The sequence below is a fragment of the Acartia tonsa genome, chromosome 4, assembly GCF_053477335.1.
Source record: "Acartia tonsa isolate MP-2025a chromosome 4, ASM5347733v1, whole genome shotgun sequence".
NCBI classification, from domain to species: domain Eukaryota; kingdom Metazoa; phylum Arthropoda; class Copepoda; order Calanoida; family Acartiidae; genus Acartia; species Acartia tonsa.
The window spans coordinates 11,363,259-11,384,333 of record NC_137263.1 but is presented as its reverse complement, the minus strand read 5'-3'; the positions used below and the strand labels follow the sequence as shown (position 1 = coordinate 11,384,333).

At 35.4% G+C, this 21,075-nt stretch overlaps 1 protein-coding gene across 1 annotated transcript; it reads left to right on the top strand.

The window, feature by feature from the left end:
- The first annotated feature begins 819 nt into the window (after window positions 1–819).
- N (neurogenic locus Notch protein) lies at window positions 820–20,693 on the top strand. Its single transcript, XM_080156346.1, has 10 exons — window positions 820–1,246; window positions 1,923–2,001; window positions 5,241–5,370; window positions 5,640–5,784; window positions 6,090–6,297; window positions 6,744–6,877; window positions 10,100–10,674; window positions 11,599–11,713; window positions 14,356–14,792; window positions 15,024–20,693. Exons 1-10 carry the CDS (start codon window positions 1,189–1,191, stop codon window positions 20,406–20,408), a joined length of 7,266 nt encoding a protein of 2,421 aa, XP_080012472.1. The 5' UTR covers window positions 820–1,188; the 3' UTR covers window positions 20,409–20,693.
- The last annotated feature ends 382 nt before the right edge of the window (window positions 20,694–21,075 follow it).

Genomic DNA, 21,075 nt, shown 5'->3' with positions numbered 1-21,075 from the left:
ATCCACCCCCCACACCCCCTAGTTTCTCCCTCCCCGAGTATTCGTAATATTTCCCCTTTCCAATTTTCGACCCCTAATTGTTGTTCCCTAATTTACCTCCTTTCCCCATTTTTCTCCCCCTTCTAGTCCCATTAGAGTTTTGAATAAGAGGCACAATTTCACAAATAAATTCTTTACCAATGAAATTATTTATGCATTTGTAAAAGAAAATATGACAGTTTTTCTTTATAAAACGTAGAGATTAAGAGTCTATTATTCGCACTTCTAATATAGACGAAATTTGGTTGCCCAAATAAATGCCCTACAGTACCTAACCCATGCTACAAGCGAAGAAATTAATGGATGTTGTTCATAGAAACCTACTAAAAATATTTTTTTTTATTTTAGTCAATGTAAAAAAAAATATGGACAAAGCCTTCGATAAATATATTATGTGACTTTTTATTTTTTGATTTGTAATGTTCAAATTAAATTTAGCTAAAATAGATTAATTTACTGTTGAAATTAGTTGACAAAGTAGCTGTACATAAAAGGCAAGGAAGGGGGTGAAGTTAGGCACCGTTTTTTTTTTGAGCGGACGTAGTACATTAACCCACATGAAATTTAGGAGGTAGAAAATAGAATAGGGGGAGGTTAGTTAGGTTTGGGAAGGAAGGAAAGAAAGCTTTATATTTTTCATTTATTTTTGTACAGGCCTGGCTGGGTAGCCGCTTCTGTTCTGCCTACAACCAAACAAAATCCTGTAAGCTGGGCCGACATATTATCCTGTGTATTAGATCCAGGGAGGTAGAAAGATTATACAAGAATCAGAGGAACAGACCCAAGCCACCACGAAATATTTTGTACTGCGACGCTTTTAATGTTTACATCCCTTCCCCCCAAGTGCCATTGTCCCATCCCCTTATTGGTCTACCTGCAGCTATGCTATCACCCCTTCAAGCTTACTACTCAACCCTAAACAATTGCATCCCCCCATTCACCCCCACCCCTTAGTTTTGTAGTAAACTAACCAGTTTGAGTGAAACAAGCTAACTGAGCGTGGTTAAAGATAGTGTAAATACAAGAAAAAGAATATTATTACTTAATATATATATAATAGGTGATACAATTAGAATTAACATGAAAATAGTGATAACTCACATAAATATATGAATAAAATGAAGTGAGAAGAAAATAAAATAATACACAATGTTGTCTGTAGCAAGGATTGCCTTAGGCGTCCTTTTATTTGCTTCTGTTACGTCAGGTACAACAGTTTTTTATTCTTATTCTGTAAAAAAGCCATTTATTCATGTTCAAAAAGCAATGAAACCATAGAACTTTCCCTTTTTGTTCCTATCAATCGTATAATTCTTGTATCTGCAGACAACCATCCATTATTATTCAATTACGGCTCCATTTCCGAATTGATTTCCATGGATACAAACCGGCTCTAATCTGTTGTTTTTAGAATTTTTATTTCATTAAATAAAACAATATAGGTACAAAGTAATTAAAGACCATTGTTCTGTTAGGTTAAATTAGTACATTATTTAATAGTTTCATGTACTTGTATGAAGCTTTATAAAACTGGCTCTAATGTATAGAAAATATTCTGTTTATTTATAGAAATTATTGGATTAATTCTTTTTTTTTATCATTTAATCGCTAGGTATTATCATTGACGGTCAGTCAATGATATTACAAGAAATATTATAATAACCCTAAATAAATTTTGATAAGGTAAAATCCCAAAATTGCCGAACAAATATTAAATGCCTATTTATTTGGTCAACGATACTTATATTACTAAATTATATGAGTATTCTTTTCTATTTTTATGCAACATTGAAACTTCCTATTTCCAATTTCTCATTGGAAATCCTAATTTAATATGCAGATTTATATATCTTTATGGTAAGTTGACGTTTCACTATTTTCAGGTTTACGGAGCTGCTATCCAAATAGATGCGAACACGGTGCTGTGTGTAAAACCGATCCTTATGGAAAATCATATTGCGAGTAAGTTTTTAATTTTATTTTTGGTGACACAGCTTAGGTTAGGTTTATTTTATATAAATATATTTTTTCTTGTTAGAATGTTTGAAATGTCATACTTCATGATTTATGCAAATGGGATGCCTTCCTTTAAGCGAAGCTTTTCCATCATAAGGGTTGTTCCGTAGGTTCGCAACGAATATCTCTGATAGTTTATTTATGCAAATTAGAATAGCTCTATCGAATTGAACCTTGGCCTGATGATTCCTGTTAGTTACAATATTTGTCATGATCCTTTTAATATTCGTTGATTGAAATAATATGCCACTTGTATCAACAAAATACATAAATATTTGTTACGCATTATTAAAAATTGGTGGGGGGTAATTTGCTTCTGTATGTCATTAACAACGCATGTTGAAAATATGAGCATCTCAAAATAAAATAATCACAATGGGACAAAAAACGACCAAAATATAAAAATAAAACAGAAAAACTTTTATCTACATCGAGGTTTATGTAATGATGAATTTAATTATAAGTCACAAACCAAGTTAAAACCCGAACCATAAAGTTTTTTAATATGTTTAATTTTCTATAGCTGTTCTTCTGGAATTTAAACTAAACTTATAACTTCTTGTCTCGAACAAAGAATTTAATGAACGGATTTGCTTGAAAAAATCTTTAGATTTAATTGTGCTTTTATGACTTTTTTGTTTCAATGACTATTTCAATTCAAAATTTTGTCCTCAGTGAGTCCATAGTGACCATTGCAGTGTGAAAGTGTAATATGCTGCCTTCCCACAGATATCTACCCTCCCTGGGGAATTATTTCAACTTATTTTGCCAGCTGTCCCAAAATTGAATATTCAATGCCATTTTTTTTATTAAAATCAATATGTTTATTGAATTCATAATTACATAAAATTACTTTGCTCATATGTTCGTGTTCAAAATGACAAGAGATTGGTAAAGTAAGTTAAAAACGTTTCTTAAGCACAATTTAAGATCGAGACTGAAATATCCAAGGTACTAAACTTTTAGTTGCCATATCCTTTTTATTGGAATGTAAATAACACTATTCCCTAAAGTTTTAATACACTTTATCTCATTCTTTGGATTAAAAACTTGATTTGGTCATACAAAATGAGCAGTATCCAAAATATTTTAAAATTACTTAAATCTAATTTTGTTTATCATATTTCGAGTATACAATCCTTTTATTGTCCATCGTTTTGTTCCTTAGATTCCTGCTCCTTACAAAAAAAAGCATTAATTAATTTTAATTTAAAGCTTCAACAAGTTGGAAAGTTAAAAAATTTCGTTTCTCATATACCTATGTATATTTATATATAGTTAAACATATTGATATAACGCTTGATTGATTCAAATAAAGAATTGTCTAATTATTTCTCCAAGTAGTGAATTAGATTTGTGTTCTAGTCAGCCAACCTTTTTTCTCACGGAGTTCAGGCAACCTTAAAGTCTAATTGTGCGCGTGTTGGTGTGTGTAAAAAGGCGTCGTGCCAAGCAACAGTAAATTTTTAAAAGACATTTTTTGTTAAATAATCGCATGGTCCTTTGTATTAATAAGTATGATATGTAATTTTAAGGAAACAAGAATAATATGTTTTTAGATTACAAAAAAGGATGGGTACTACATAATTAGGAAAAACACGTCCATTCGTTAACACTAAATTGCGTTTAAAAAATCTTGTTAGTTGACTTAAAAATGATTTTACTGAAAATATATATTATATATCTGCCAATGTGTTAAACTTACAAAACATAAACTCAACATTACATCTCATTTTCATTTATATTTACGTATTATATGTAATAATACTTCAGTGTATTTAAATACTTCAATGTTGACCTCTTATTGGGCCTGGGGCAATTTTGATGGTTTCTTTTATGGTACTTAAACCACTGCACTAACATTTAAAGGTTTGAATAATTTAGGTGTACATATGTACATATATAATACGAAGTAAAACGATATTTGTTTGCTTGTCTGTCCGTCCTTTCGTTTGTTAGTAGCGCAGCAACTACATGAGTAGTAACTATCTGCATGCAAAAATTAGTTTCTTAAACGTATGTTGATTATACTTGCTGTTTTATGGACGGATTTTGGTTAGTTATTCATATTAGTTATTACTTAACAAACATGAATTATTTATTGCTTGTTTAAACATACCTTTAAAGTTAAAAGTACATGTTTAATTATTCTTCTTAATGTTACGTTAATCAATTATAACTTTTGTTATTGTTATCAAATTGAAATATAAATCAGTAGGATAATTTTGTTATTGAATGATAAGTATAAGTAGTTGTATGTTTGTGTGTATTGTACTGGATGATTTCTATATTCCATTCATATTTTACCAAGTCACGGAGCTTGTAATTTTCTCTTGCACGATGTTCCACATTTATATTTCAATTTTGTCTTATTGTTACACCCGCAAATAAAACTTATGTCTCACACTCACGCCCAAATTAAACCTAAATGCATTAAATTAACACATAAATAATTTAAACTTCTTTTGGAATGATTTACATTTTTTTACAGCTTACACACTATAAAGATATCATTTACATTGACATCAAGAAACATTATATTACAAAAAAAAATTTATCTTGGCATAACGACACAAAACTTTAACAGGGGATTATTAATTGAAATACTGTTTTCTATAAATAATCTAGGTTGATTAAATAGCTTTAAAATTACTATTACATTAATTATACGCTAAAATTTTAAAACCTTTTATTATTAAAAAAGCCTTTTTCCTTTTAAAAATTTATTAAGATTCCAATGTTAACATAGTATTAAGAAAGGAAATCAGCTGATCAGTTGAGCGTGGCGGGAGGTTTAAATTCCCTTACAAGTCCTATCACATAATACAGCATAGAGGGGCAGATGCACTATATAGATATGTAGTTGCTATTATTGTTTCCTTCCAACGGTTTTATGTTTAAATGGAAACTTTCAATTTCTTTGGCTTTAATAGAATTTATTATATATAACATTAGTGGATGCGCCTCTAGAATCAAAAAGCTTTGTATTGAATAGGCTTAAAGACATTTACGGACTTTTGTTAACCTACCCTAAATAGAAAAATAGTGGTTAATAAGATCTTAACGGACACTTCAGATTAGAGTTCCTTTTTGTTCTTGCTGCTTTAACTACATTTGAGCACTTACTTTTTGGGGAAGCTTTACAAATGCACAACGCATGAAAAAATAAAGTTATTTTTTTTTAGTTGCCCTGCCGGATTTGTTGGTGAATTCTGCGAGCATAAAAACCCCTGTACAACCGGAGAAAACAAATGTTTGAACGGCGGAACATGTAACGTTGTATTTCCCGGCGGTAACCAGCCGCCGAAATTTCAGGTAAAAACATTTTTAATTTAACATTTGAATTTTATTTCGAAATATTAATGGAAAAGCTTCTAAAATTTATATAATTCAAGTCTTTACGACGTAATAATGCTCAGCTTTCAAATTGAAATTGTACTACCTACTTTAAACCGAGTACTTTTTGTGATAATAATGTATAATTGAAGTCCCTTTGTGTTTTCATTTTCAATATTTTTTGTTTTGATTTGTTCCATTTGTATGATCTCTAAGAATAATGCAAGACTAACAAATATTAATCTTAGTGTACATGTCCGGTGGGCTTCAAGGCCTCCTTGTGTGAGATCCGCGTAGAAAATGTTTGTGACACAAGCCCCTGCAGAAATGGAGGCAGTTGTCATCTTTCCTCCTTGGATAGATACACCTGTAGCTGCCCTACTGGATGGAAAGGTAAAAAAATTATTCAAGAATTAACTAACATTATGATATTTAAATATACTTAGGGGGTCTTAATTGGAAGCAGGTGAGCCTTATGCTTTTTGTTATTAAAAAGTTAAGTCTATAACATTTTAATGTGAAAAAATTGTCTTACTCTTAAAATGATTTTGATAACAACTGCAAAGAATTAAAATTAAGAAATGATATTTAATGCTGTGTTGCTAGTCAATAAAATTACCCTTGTATTTCCTTTTGGATGAAGGGGGGTCTATTCTGATATACTTCTTTAAAGAATTTTAACCATTTTCAAATTATAGGTCCTACCTGCGAAGAGCGTGACAACTGTTCCAGCCAGCCCTGCAGGAACGGAGCTACGTGTACCTCCCTGCGGAACGGCTACAGATGCGCCTGTAAACCTGGATTCAACGGACCTGACTGCAACCTGGACGTGAACGAATGCCACAGCCAGTTTGACAATAATCCTTGTGTGCATGGACGTTGTATTAATATGTATGGAAGCTACAAGTAAGTTTTTCTCTTACGGTACAAAATTTTATTTCAAAATAGTTAACGAAATGTATGATAATGAAACATGTAAAGATAGTGAAATTGTGCTTTAAGAAATTAATCCTCTTATCTCTATTTGTCTATGGATTTATTTAGCATGTGCTCTACCTATTTTATCCCTCTGTCTTTAGGAAATTTTAAATTTTATGTCAAGTTTAAGAAAAAAACATGAGAACGCGGGTAAAAAAATCACTTTGTTAGTCAACAAAAGCGTAATACATTCTATGAAGCTCTTTATAGTGCCTATAAAAAAATGACGTTATACAATATAAATGATATGCAGATAAGCAGACTATATTACCTATGGCATAATGGCAGGCCAGAATAAAGTCATTTTTATAGGCACTATAAAAAGCTTCACAATTTATTAGAAATACTTGAATAATAAAAAATATTAATTCAAGGTGCGAATGTCAGCAAGGGTATACTGGTAGAAACTGTGAGAAGCCCTACATACCTTGTGACCCTAACCCGTGCGAGAATAATGGACTCTGCAATTCTGTTGGCCTCTACAACTATACCTGTGATTGCCATTCAGGTAGAATTTGGTTTTTGTAGCAGAGATATTAAATTACTATGATATCTCCTTAAGTCCGTTAGTTAGATAAAACGACTTTTTAGTTATAGAGTGCTTAATTGATAAAATCTATTAAATCATGCTTATACATCTTTATAGTTAATATTTACCATCAAATTTTGTTTTATAAATTGAATAATCTTCCTTAAAGAATTATTTCGTATTTACTTTTATTGGTCTGTTGTGTTAATAGGCTGCTCCTCTTGAATGTTAATCAATTAATATTTTAAAAACTTGTGCTTTTTTGTGCCTGTTCTGTATCTTACCCTTTCAAATCTATCTCTAAAATCAAATATGTATGGGTCAAATTTTTGCCAAGTTTTTGTGAGCTTAGATTTTTGGTTAAAACTGGCTTTTTTCGCCAAAAGGGACAACATTGCATGATTACCGACAAGAACTCACCGACAGATAATTCAACATTTTGGGGGAGAATGGTATTTTAAAAATCAGTCAGATATACAAATGGATACTGGTGAAATAGTAGAGTTAATAATTAATATATTATGTAGACGTACCTTAGTTGTTTAATGCCTGAATGAATAGTTTCACCAGTGCAATTGCTTAACCTTGTTTGTGTTAGTAAATAACCCACACAAAATTTCTGCATAAATTAATCGGTTGCTTAAATTTGAACCCTAGGGCTACCATCCCCCCGTCCCCATTTCTTTGTTTCAGCTCGGTTAGGCGCTAATGTGTCATGCGGTTACCTATCTATCTATCTATCAGCCTAGTTATTTATCTCAGTAACCTGTTGTTTTAAAATCTACCAACTAGTTTACTCATTTCCCTCCAGGAAATTCCATTCCTTTACGTAAATTTTTAAAAAAGAATTTCGTATTGAAATATTTAAAGTATTGTTATTTTAATATTATAAAGAATATAACACAAACATGTCATGTAAAACAATCTTATTCTATGTTAGTACAGGCATGTCTATTTTCGGTAGATGTTAATTATGACCAGATGATTTTATGTTTAGAAATGTAATTTGACCCCCGCGACCTCTCCGTACATTATCTACTCCTGTCTAATTTGACCCCCCCCCCCCTCTCCCCACCCAGCCAAAATCTTTTCTCCAACCTTATCAATCCTTTCAAATGGGGTTGTAAAATAATACAACAAAATTTAATAGAAAGAAAAATTGATTAAAGAGTTGAAACATTTTTTTGAATATTAAATATCTTTCAAAGATGTTAAAGTTGAATTGGAAGTTTGATTTTAATAACGTAACAATATATAAAAATAATGGCCTCTCTTGTTATTTTGCAGTGACATTGATAAGTCTTTTGTATCTCTAATTATTACTTCTACAAGAAATGGGGTTTGGGGGGGGGGGACAAACATCTGGGCGTAAAAGAAGACACAAATTATCAAAGAAAGGATTAAGGAAAGGAAGGGGAGGAGATTCATTTTATTAGGGGGAGGGGGTTGAATTGAATTGAAAATACTGATTGTCCAAATTCCTATTGAATTTCAATATTTGAAAACAATGGATCAATTCTTTCTACTCGCAACATCAATTTTGTTTGATTATAAAGGATTATGATATTTCTATTAAAAAATCAGCATGACCTTTTTATATATTAATTAAACTAAATTTAAAATAGCTTAAGTTTAATCTGATGTATTTGTGTACAGTGTACAGACCATATTAGCAAATAAAAATAAAAATTGCTTAGCTACCAAATAAAATTATATGTCTTGGTGTATAAGAATGATAAGCAAGTAAGTTTGTAACCTGACAAATGGTTTAAAAGGGTTTGTGGATGGTTGTCTGTAATGTTGTTTATTTGTTTGCAACACATATTAACCTGGCCGGATGCAATATTAAAGCCACCAAACGGTTAAACTTAAATTTCGCGAATACAAGTTTTAAAAATAATATACAAAAAATCATATTTATAAATTATAAATTTTGCTTTCACTAGAATTTGAAAATTTATATCAATTCAATATCTTCAGATTGTATTTTTTTATGTTGAAAAAATGGTAGCACAATTTTTGAGTTAATCCCGTTTAACTCTCTCTCCTTTGCACTCTCTACTCTTGTTCTTCATGCTTCGGATCGTGGGAAGATAACTTTGTTGTCCACCATTACTACCATTCAGGGACAGAAATAAGTATTCTTAAATATAGTATAAAAATGCCTTTAATTTGGATTCATTTTAATTGCTTTTAGATTTGGGGATTGGATTATTGAATAATAAAGGGAAACGTAGGTTGCGGGTAAAATCCGTAAAGGTTGTGTTTTTCTAGTTCAAACAGTAGTAGAACGATAAAAATTATAAGAAAAATGGTCTATAGTTCTTTTCAATAAGAAATACGTATATTTGGTGAATATTATCGTTCTACTACTATTTTTAAGCCTTAAAACTCACACCTTTACGGATTTTAAGCGCAACCTACTCCTCCCTATCTTAGAACTTTCAACTAGTACTTTTCCCACTTTTTTGGTTTGGTATTTTCATTTCTGAGCAAATCATGTATTTGAAAAACTCGAAATATATACATTTCATTCATATGTACCATGTTCAAATTTTGTAGAATATTTATTCGTGTGTCCGCTACCATCCTGCCACTACACAGCACCCCTCTCCATCCCCCACCAGGGCTTCTCTCTTCCTTCACCTTGTTTTTATGATTCCACAGTTTTTACCCCTACCTCCCCCCTCCTTTATCCTCATTTTACTGCCCCTGTTGTTTCTCCTGCTTATGTGCGTGTGTGTATGTTCATGGTTTTAAGAGATTGAAATTGGTCAGACAGACAGCCAGGAATTTGCTTCAATTTCCAGTTTAATGGATTTTCATAAGATTAGTAATGTATGCTAGAGATAGTGGTTCCTCATTTATCAGTTCATGCATTATTTTTCCATTTGCAAGTCATAATTGCCATCGGCATTCAATGTCCATCTTATTATCATTCTCCCTCTAACTCTGTGTAACTATCTGTGTTAAGTTTTACTTGATTGACGGGTTCAAAATGGGCAAACAAAAATGTGTCTCCTTATCTCATAACTCTAATCCTTATCATTTATTATTAGTTTTTGGATTGATTATTATTATTGTCCTTTGTTAGAGGGACACAAAATAGAAATTACTTAGTCATCTTTTTATTTCACTTGTCCAATGAAAAAGAAATACCTTAAGTATTATTTTAATAAATAACAAGATTATTTTTTCTAGGATTCGAAGGATACAACTGCGAGAAGAATATTGACGACTGCCCTGGTAACTTATGTCAGCACGGGTCCACCTGTATTGATGGAATTAACACGTATTCCTGCGAATGTCCGGTCAACTGGGAGGGCAGGTACTGCAGCCAGGACGTGGACGAGTGTATAAGAAACAATCCCTGCCAGAACCATGGCACCTGTCAAAATACAGAGGGTGGATACGAGTGTATCTGTGTCAACGGCTATATTGGCAACAACTGCGAGACAAACAAGGACGATTGTGTTGATGAGCCGTGTATGCACGGCGGCACCTGTGTTGATCTTGTCGGTGGATACGATTGCATATGTCCACCTGGAAAGACGGGCCTTCTTTGCCATCTAGATGATGCATGTGCCAGCAATCCTTGTCCAGGGGCCAGATGCGATACAAATCCTGTTGACGGTCGCCATACCTGTACTTGTCTGCCAGGTTTCAATGGAACAAATTGTGCTCAGGATATTGATGAGTGTGCTCAAGGTTCTCCTTGTGAACATGGAGGTACTTGTGTCAACACAGTTGGATCCTTCAAGTGCAGCTGTAAAAAGGTAAGTCGAAAACCTATCAAAATCAAAAGTAGTTTCACATCAATGATTTCATACAAATCCATATTAATATATTTGATAAGATAGGAATGCATATTAGATTTCAACTTAAGTAGATTATAAGAATGAATGTTTATAGATCATTTTTTATTAATCCGATAATAACCAAATCAAGAATTACACCCGAATTAATGATGTCTGAATGTTAATACTCCTGGTACATGTCAATTTAGAGTAGATTGTTCTGTTGTGAAAAATCTCAATTTATCATGATCTCGATAAGATCTTAGTCTTGTCATCTCGATATATTCACCCTGGGTTACAAGTGGACATATTTTTCATGTTTTTTTTTTATTATAACCCAGCTACTTCAACCAAGGGCCGCATAAATGGTTGGTATGATTTGCTATAACTGAACGTAATTTACTTTTCATGATTGATAATTAATATGATCATTTTGGGGTTATTTTTGGTATTTAAAAAAATATTTTCCATTTTTTTTTTGCTGTGGACCATTGTGAATATATCTGAAGAGAAAACATTCACCTGATAAAGGTTTTTATGCTCACATGACAAAAACAATAGGATTTAATCTTTAAAATGTGCCCTTTCTTTTAGGCTTTTAGAAATCAAAACATATATTGTATATGTAACCAGAAAAGGGTATTTTATCTTAAGAAAAACTCATATAAGTGGCAAAATTAAACATAGGATACTGTGAAAGGACTTAAATTTTAAGAGCTTGATTATAACATTGAACCTTGTAGTAATCACGCCAAATCGTACCAAACTATTGCAGAAATCATTATGACAAGTTTTAAATTAATAAAACAATTCTATCATGCCTAAAACCTATCTGTCACGTGCGGACCCAAGTTCTGAAAATCCTTGCTTTTAAAAATCGTAAAAAAACTATTTTGTGTCTAGGGTTTTACTGGAGCAAGATGCGAGGAGAACATCAACGAATGTGAAAGTAATCCTTGCCAGAACCAGGGAACTTGTATTGACAAGCGTGGAGAATATGAATGCTTGTGCATGCCAGGTAAACAACTTTTTTTTGTGTAGAGAAGCTTCGCTCCCAGATTTGCGAGTTGGTTGAAAAAAAAGTTTTAAAAAGTATTTAAATTAACTGAAATACATCCTAGATTTTATCATTTTTTTAGCTTCGCTATTATTGGATGTACATATTTTTTTGTTGAATACATAAAATAAGAATTAAAACTTTAAAAGCTTTTAAAATCATTAATCTCAATTTTATGCATAATAGTAAACTGAATTATATATTAATTATCAAATTATATATTTATCTAAATTATTGAAAATTAAATATGCAATGCATTGTATAATTTTTACTGCACATGTTATTGAAATTTGATTATTTTGTTTACATGAAATAGGAAACATTCATCTTGTAATATTCCATATTGATATTTCCAGATAATATAAATTATTCTTTGTTTAACTTTTTTTGGGGTGACATTAAATTATGTCAAGCTAACCTAGATCGTTTATTTGGCCAATTAAATGTATCTGTGTTGAATTCTAATTGGGTTTAAGTTTGGTAGGAATAGTATGAGGAAATTATAGGCTTGAGCCTGAGCCATGGCAAGTCAGGGGCGCATGGCGCGGTGGGGAGGATAAATGACCTGTTTGTTTGTCTCAAAATTATAGATGGATCTATATTTTTTATTACAAAAATATTTTTTGGCGATACAAATTTAATTTTTTTATTCTTTATGGATAATTATTTTTTTCTAATAAAAATATATTTTTTTTCTGGATAAAAATATTATACAATATTTAGTCAGACAATATTTGTGTTTAAGGGTAGAAAAAAAGGGGATTTTATCTTTGGTATTGAAGAGGAAGGAGGTTTATTATTTGAGAGTCTGCCATAAGCCTTATCAAGGGGGACAATAAGGGGGTGGGGCTTAGGTCTGGTTAATGAAAGGGGAAGGTGGTGTAATTTAGTGGGGGGTACTCTACATAGTTTCTGCTCGTTCCCACACTTTGAACTTTCAGGGCTGTATATTTATTTCAAAAAATTCTATACGTTTTTTTGATCTAATGCATTTTTGAATTTATTTAAATTTATATTTTTTTAAATAATAAATTTTTTTTTTAAATATATAAACCTTAAAACATGGCTCTACTAAACCGCTTGCTATCGGACACAAGGGGCTGTTTAGGCAACCCCCTCTTCCCAATTTACTGGTTGTCATGTTTATTCTACGCCCCCCCCCCCCCCTTTACTATGTTTTTATGGCCTTATTTCCCCTACTCTTTGCGTTTCAATAGGTTATATTTCACCCTTTTCTTACTACAGTGGACAAATAATAAGTATATTGCGTCCCCTCTCTTTTAGCTTTACTCTTTTTCGATGACGGGTAAATAAAATCTGAAATATAAATGACGCAAGTGAGTACAAAATATATACGCATATTTTGGTAAATTTTGGTGTTTTTTTAAAAATGCTAAATATAATGATAACTATTAAAACAATTTTTAAGTATAACTTTTATCTTATTAGGATAACAATCAAAAAAGAAAAATATTTTTACTATATGCAATTCGTGTTCAAACACCTAATTGAAAAAAATAATGCAAGATATAGCTTTTATTTTAAGATAGACGAGGGGCAACGCCCCCTAGAAGCCTTTAGGTGTTATTAAAGTGGGAGGGGGATAAGTCAACCGCCTTTCTACTTTTTAATTTGAGTTTTAATAAAAAATATTATGAAAAAATTTTAGGTAGGGGATTTGAAATTGGCGCATTTGTATAAACACCAGTTAATGCACAAAAATAAGGGGGGGGAACAAAACAAGTTTTAAAAAATCCGAGATTTCGAACTACTGTCATCTCTTTTTCATTATCTTTTAATTTTTACTTATTTCCCCCCTCCCTTCCCAACACCCCTCTCTCCACCTGTATTGTATGTTGAAAATGAAATAACAATTATACAACCCACAAAATTGAACTGTAATAAGAGCCTTTACGGGGTCTAAAGTATTTTTTATAGGAGTCAAAATTGCTAACTTTCCGGTCCCAGAATAATTAAATAAGCTTTAAATCTAAATTTTAAGAAAGGGGTATTATTAAAGAAACCATTTTTAGGGGTTAATTTATTTTTCAATTTCATAAATATATTCACAGAAAAAAAGAAAATCCGCAAGATTAAAGCAGGGCAATAAAGGAACCCTGTAAGAAATACAACGCCTTAACTGCTGAAAGACTGCCACAAGTAGACCCAATACCCCAAATTTGAAGCCTTCAGCAAATTTTTCACATGAGCAATGAAAATCTTTCAAAATTTTCATTGTATATAAAATGTAATTTTAAAATGCCTACAACTTTTTTGTTATTAAAGCTGAAGGTTTCAAATTTTGGGTATTGGATCTACTTGTGACAGTCTTTCAGCAGTTAGATCAGTGCATTTCTTATAGGGTTCCTTTAAGAACTATGACGATTTGATTAATCTACAACCCCTTGTGTGCATTTAAGCTTTAATCCATTGTCCTATTACTGTTTTTCTGAAAAAAAAACTACAACAAAAAGTAATTTCTTGGTATCGTAATGAATCATAAATGTATTGTTAAGGAATTTTTGCTACCTTGATTAAGTCCTTATATCATGTTCATGCAAATATAATTTTTAAGTATAAGATAATAACTTTTATTTTTTTAGGATTTGAGGGCAACAATTGTGAAAGAGACAGAGATGAATGCTTGCAAAATCCTTGTAGAAATAACGGAATATGCACAGATGAAATCAACGGATACCGCTGCACATGTATCAACGGATTTGGTGGCAAAAATTGCGAAAGCAACTTTGACGACTGTTCAACGAACTCGTGCTATAACGGCGGCACCTGTCGCGACTCATTCAACAGTTTTATCTGCGACTGTCCGCTGGGCTTCCACGGCACCCGGTGCGAGGATAACTATGACGATTGTGCGGATAACCTGTGCAAGCATGGTGTGTGCCAGGATGGAATTAATGATTTCACATGTCGGTGTGACCCCGGGTACGCGGGCAGACTGTGTGACCGCAAGATTGATATGTGCGACTATAATCCTTGCCAGCATGGTGGTATCTGTGAAGAGACTAGAACTGGATACCAGGTAAAAATATTTTTTTTTTTTTTTGGGGGGGGGGGGGGCGGAGGAGATCATGGCACATTGGTGTAGAAAATCCAATTCAACTATTTTTTATGTTGCTTGAAGTTAAATTCAAGGTTATTTTGTCAGTTGAGTTCAGCCAATTCATATTTTTTTTTTAACTTTTCCTTTATATTGTACAATTAATACAAAGGAAACGTTATAATAGAATATAAAATAATTTATTTTTTTTAGTGCCACTGTCTGCCTGGAACTTATGGAACAAACTGCCAAGTCAACGTTAACGAATGTTCATCAAATCCATGCCTCAATAACGGCAAGTGCAAGGACGAGATTAACGGATTCCGCTGCGAGTGTCAGGCTGGCTACAGAGGCCGCCTTTGCGAGGAGGATATAAATGAGTGTCTGAATCGGCCATGTCAAAACGGTGGCGAATGCACGGATATTGTAAACGATTATATTTGTCGCTGTCCCCACGGCTGGTACGGAAAACGATGCCAGACCGACGTTGATGAATGCCGCCATCGACCCTGTAAAAACGGCGGAACCTGCGAGAATGAAATATCCAGATTTATCTGCCACTGTCCACCTGGGTATGAGGGCGCCACTTGTGAAAAAGAAACCAACGAATGTGATGCCAACCCTTGTCAACATGGAGGAACCTGCCTGGATCTCCTTGGATCCTACAAGTGTACTTGTCCTACTGGCTACACCGGCAAGAATTGTGAAGAGAATATCGATGATTGTCGACGTAACCCATGTGGAAATGGCGGTAATTGTATCGACAGCGTCAATGGCTTCAAGTGTATCTGTGTACCACCGTATACCGGTGAAACTTGTCAGCTAGAAGTTGATCCTTGTGCATCTAAACCTTGTGCTAACGGAGCCATCTGCAGTCCATATGGAAACTACGGCGACTTTACATGCTCTTGTCAAATTGGCTTCAAAGGAAGATATTGTGACGAGGATATAAATGAGTGTACAGCTTTTCCCCATTCTCCCTGCAAAAATGGCGCCACATGTGTTAACACCAAAGGAAGCTATGAATGTATCTGTGCCCCTGGATTTGAGGGAAGAGATTGTATTGTCAACACAGACGACTGTGCCGATTCACCGTGTCTGAACGGCGGCACATGTTTTGATGGAACTGGAGATTATACTTGTCTTTGTGTACCTGGATTTACTGGCAAGAACTGTCAAACTGACATGGATGATTGTGCCTCAAATCCTTGCAAGAATGGCGCAACTTGCAAAGATTATGTGAATTCTTTTACCTGTACATGTCCTCTTGGCTTCAGTGGAGTCTACTGTGAAACTAATGATAACGATTGTACCTTGAGCTCCTGTATGAATGGTGGCACCTGTCAAGATGGAATCAACAATTATACCTGCTATTGCCCGCCAGGATTTATTGGTTCTAACTGCCAGAGCCGAATTAATCCTTGTGACAGCAGTCCATGCAAGAATGATGCAACCTGTGAAAATTTGGACGGTTACTACAAATGCCATTGCAAAGTTGGATTTACAGGAATCAATTGTGGCCAACTTGTTGATTGGTGCTCTAGCAGTCCCTGCGAGAATGGAGGTCGGTGTGTCCAACACGGAGCCAGCTACCACTGCAACTGTCCCTCGGGATGGACTGGAAAACTTTGCGACGTCAAAAAAGTCTCCTGTGAAATTGCTGCCAATGCGCGTGGTATACCAGTTTCAGGCTTGTGTGAAAACGGCGGTCGCTGCAGAAACGACGGAACCTCACATACTTGTGACTGTGTTGAAGGATTCTGGGGCTCCTACTGCCAGCATGAATCTGATGCATGTGCTTCTAATCCTTGTTTAAACGGAGCATCTTGTAAAAATATGCGAACAGACTTTATTTGTACATGTGCGCCTGGTTACATGGGAAATCAGTGTGAACATGATATCAACGACTGTCAACCAAATCCGTGCAGAAACGGCGGCATTTGCAATGATCTCATTAACGCATTTTCATGCTCATGCCCGCCGGGAACCAGCGGCCAACTGTGTCAGTACAACGAAAATGAATGTTACAACGGAGCTTGCCATAATGGCGGAACATGTGTTGACAAGGTTGGCGGGTTTGAATGCCGTTGTCCGCCAGGCTTTACCGGTGCCAGATGTGAAGGTGATATTAACGAATGTCTGGCAAATCCTTGTTATGGACCTGGCACAGCAAATTGTAACCAGCTGATCAATGATTACAGGTGTAACTGCAAACCTGGATGGAGCGGTAAGCATTGCGAACTTCAGCAAAACTTCTGCGCGGACAGTCCTTGCAAAAACGGCGGAGTATGCTCAAGCACAAGCCACGGATTCAAATGTACCTGTATGCAAAACTACAGCGGCGACAGATGCGAGTTTGAGGGTGACAGCTGCCATACAAACCCTTGTTTAAACAGCGGCACCTGTGTCTCCACAAATTATGGATATAAATGTGAATGTCCAGCAGGCACAACCGGAACTAATTGTGAGATTGACAACAGAAACGAGTGCATGTACAACAAATGTCGCAATGATGGCCAGTGTATTGATAGGCCAGGTGATTATGCTTGCAGATGTAAGGTACAGTACAGAGGCAAGAACTGCGAAATATTTGATGAATCTTCCGTTGGTGGCGTTGATATCACTATTGACAGTATCTTACACGGCAACCAGAGAAATCATTACTATGAAGAAGATCTCAGAAGATGCAAACAGTTTGATTGCGCCAGTAAAGCTGGTAACAAGATTTGCGACGAAGTATGTAACACTCTTGCCTGCAATTTTGATGATGGCGACTGTAATTTGGGAGTCAATCCTTGGAAGAGGTGTACAGCAACCTCTGGTGGAATTCCTTGCGCCAATCTTTTTAATGATAGCATATGCCATGAGGAGTGCAACAATGCTGCCTGTTTGTTTGATGGAAGGGACTGTGAAATTGGCGAAGGAATAGCCCAGTGCAGGCCTGAATATGACGTGTACTGTTCATTGAATTACAGAAATGGAAAGTGTGATGAGGGTTGCAACACAGCTGCTTGTGGCTGGGATGGCGGAGATTGTGATGTCAAGTCAAGAACTCATCATCCTGCCGACGGAGCTCTTTTCTTTGTTTTGAACATGCCAATTGAAAGATTCCATGACCAGTTCAAGACTTTGTTTGAAAGATTCTTGTCTCTGAAGCTTGGAACTGATCTAAAGGTTAAACATGATGAAAATGGTCACGCTATGGTTTATCCTTATGATCCTAATGAAATAATTGCTGAGCCTAGCACAACTACATTCCAGACTGGTCTAGAATTTATTGCCAGCGATGCAGAATCCACAATTGTTGTATACATGGAAGTTGATAATACTAATTGTGAAGGAAGATGCTTTTCAACAAGTGAAGATGTCGCCAGCTACATTGCAGCTGCCTACTCTGACGAGCTGAAGAATGACTGGGGTGTGGTTCAGATTGGTGAAACTAAAACATCAGGCAAGGAGTCCACTAGTCCTGTTGGAGTTATTGTTGGTGTGCTAGTGATTGCTCTCGTCCTTGTTCTTCTTGGTGTTGTAGTTTCCAACAAGAAAGGCAAAGCTAAGGGTGTCACTTGGTTTCCAGAAGGATTTATTGCACATTCTCAAATCCGCCAGAGCCATAGGAAAGCCCCAGACGGCCAGGAAATGTTTGGTATGCCGCAATCAAAGCATCCGTCACAGTTTGATATTGACCGCTACATGGCTGACGGATGGTCGGATGACGATCCTTCAGAAAGACCCGCCAAGAGGAACAGACGGGATGATTCTTCTCCTGGACAAACTGACTTTGATGACCATAGACAATGGACCAAACAGCATCTTAGCGCTGCCGATGTGAAGAATCCTGATATTCTTGGCGCATTGACTCCGCCCCAGGCTGAAGTCACCCTGAACGAACGTATGACTAATGATATCGATGTACGTGGACCTTGTGGACTTACTCCTCTTATGCTGGCGTCTTTCCGCAATGGTGGTCTTGATAGTGGAGATATTAATGAGGAAGAAGAATCTGAATCAAATGCTGTTATTCAAGATCTTATCAACCAGGGAGCAAACATTCAGGCACAGATGGACAAGACTGGTGAAACTCCGCTACATTTAGCTGCAAGATATGCCCGTGCTGATCATGCAAAAAGGCTGCTGGATGCTAAAGCTGACGCCAATGCTCAGGATAACTCTGGACGTACTCCCCTCCATGCCTCCGTTGCTGCTGATGCCCAGGGTGTGTTTCAGATTTTACTGCGCCATCGTGCTACTAATTTGGACGCCAAGACATTTGACGGTACTACTCCATTGATTTTGGCTGCAAGATTGGCTATTGAAGGTGTTGTTGAAGAGCTTATTCAAGCCGAGGCTGATATAAATGCTAGTGATGAAAGCGGCAAATCTGCTCTTCACTGGGCTGCCAGTGTTAATAATGTTGATGCTGTAAATACTCTTCTTGCCCACGGAGCCAACAGAGATGCACAAGACTTGAAAGACGAAACCCCATTGTTCCTGGCTTGCAGAGAGGGTAGCTACCAGGCTGCTAAGGCTTTGCTGGATCATTGTGCCAACAGAGATATCATGGATCACATGGATAGATTGCCCAAGGATGTTGCACAAGAAAGATTACACGAGGATATAGTAAGATTATTAGAAGAGCACATCCCACCTGCCCCACAGCCACAAATGACCCAATCATCAATGCAATCTAGCATGCACACGAACGATCATATGACCCCCAACAAGCCAAAACCTAAAAAGCGCAAACCTATGGAATCTATGGATGCCAACAGTTTGATATCCCCGCCAGGAATGGGTATGCACATGAGCGGAGTTGCAACATTGCCCAAGAATAGGCGGCCTAGTGTAAAGAGGAAGAAGCCAGATGATATGATGATGATGTCGCCCGAGGCGGACCAATTTGACATGTACGGCCACCAGCTGCAGATGCACCGCCACCAGGAGATGATGATGTTGGCACAGAAAGCTCCGCCTAGCTATGACGACACTATCAACGGCAAGATGACAAGCCACCAATCCATGGCCAGCGGGTTAGCCCAGCAACACCACATGGCCATGACCACCAGTGAATCTCAATTTTACGCCATGAGCGCGGCGCACCAGCGTCAACAAAGCATGCCTGTCGGCATGACATTCGCCCACATGTCGCCAAATGATTCTCAAAACCTTTCGCCACCACCTCATTGTGCCATGATGTCACCGCCCCAATCTGTACAGTCCAACACAACCCTGTCCCCGCCTTGTGGCAACACAACTTCACCTCAGATGCAACAACAAACCTCACCGCTTAAAAATAGAATGATGATGATGCCAACATCACCCACACATTTAGCGGCCTTGCGCGGAGCTTCACAACACCAACAACAACAACAGCAGCATCGCCAACAGTCATTTGATTTTCCTGACGCCGCCCAGATGAACCAAATGGGCGGATATTACATGAACAATCCCTCCCCCGAGTCTCCGTCACAGTGGACCAACTCCCCTCACTCGGACTGGAGCGAGGCAAATATTCATTCTCCGCCCAATTATCACCAACAACAAGTTCAACAGCAACAACAGCAGTATCAACAGCCACCAGAAGCTGTTTTTATTTAGTTAAATATGTGTGATTAGTATTTTAGACATTTGCAAAAAAAATCATAGACATAATTTTATCTAGTGTAGAATTCAGTTAAATGATTGAAGCTCAAAAATTTTAATGATTGATCTCAATAATTTGCCTATACATAAAATGTAAATGAATGTACAATTAAATTGTGTTCGTTTTTATTATTATTATTATTATTATTTGTTTTTTAAATGTGAAAATTAATATGGAATGTCTTCCTGTGTAATAAATATTCCATGACAGTTATTAATTAATAAAACTTGTTGAAGTTATATTTAGTTTTTTTTTTTAATTTATCAATGTATTGATGGTATTTAAAAATATTATATCCGAATAAACAAAGATGGCAGCATCCATAAAAAGCGAAGTTCAACAAATGAACATTATTAAAGAAATAGAAACTGAACATCTAACATTCAACTAATTGTCTGAACAAATATATTAAAATTACATCAATTGCTTTGAACAATAGTACGTTTTGATACTTCATATTGATAATTGACGAGTTGCTTATTACATTGTGTCTGATCTTTTAGAAAACGATATTCATAAATTTAAGTAATGTTTTAAAAACCGAAAATATTATCATGTCTAAAAATTTGAATGGGCCAGTTTCTGCGCTTTTTAAAACAAAATTATGACATGCGAAAATCG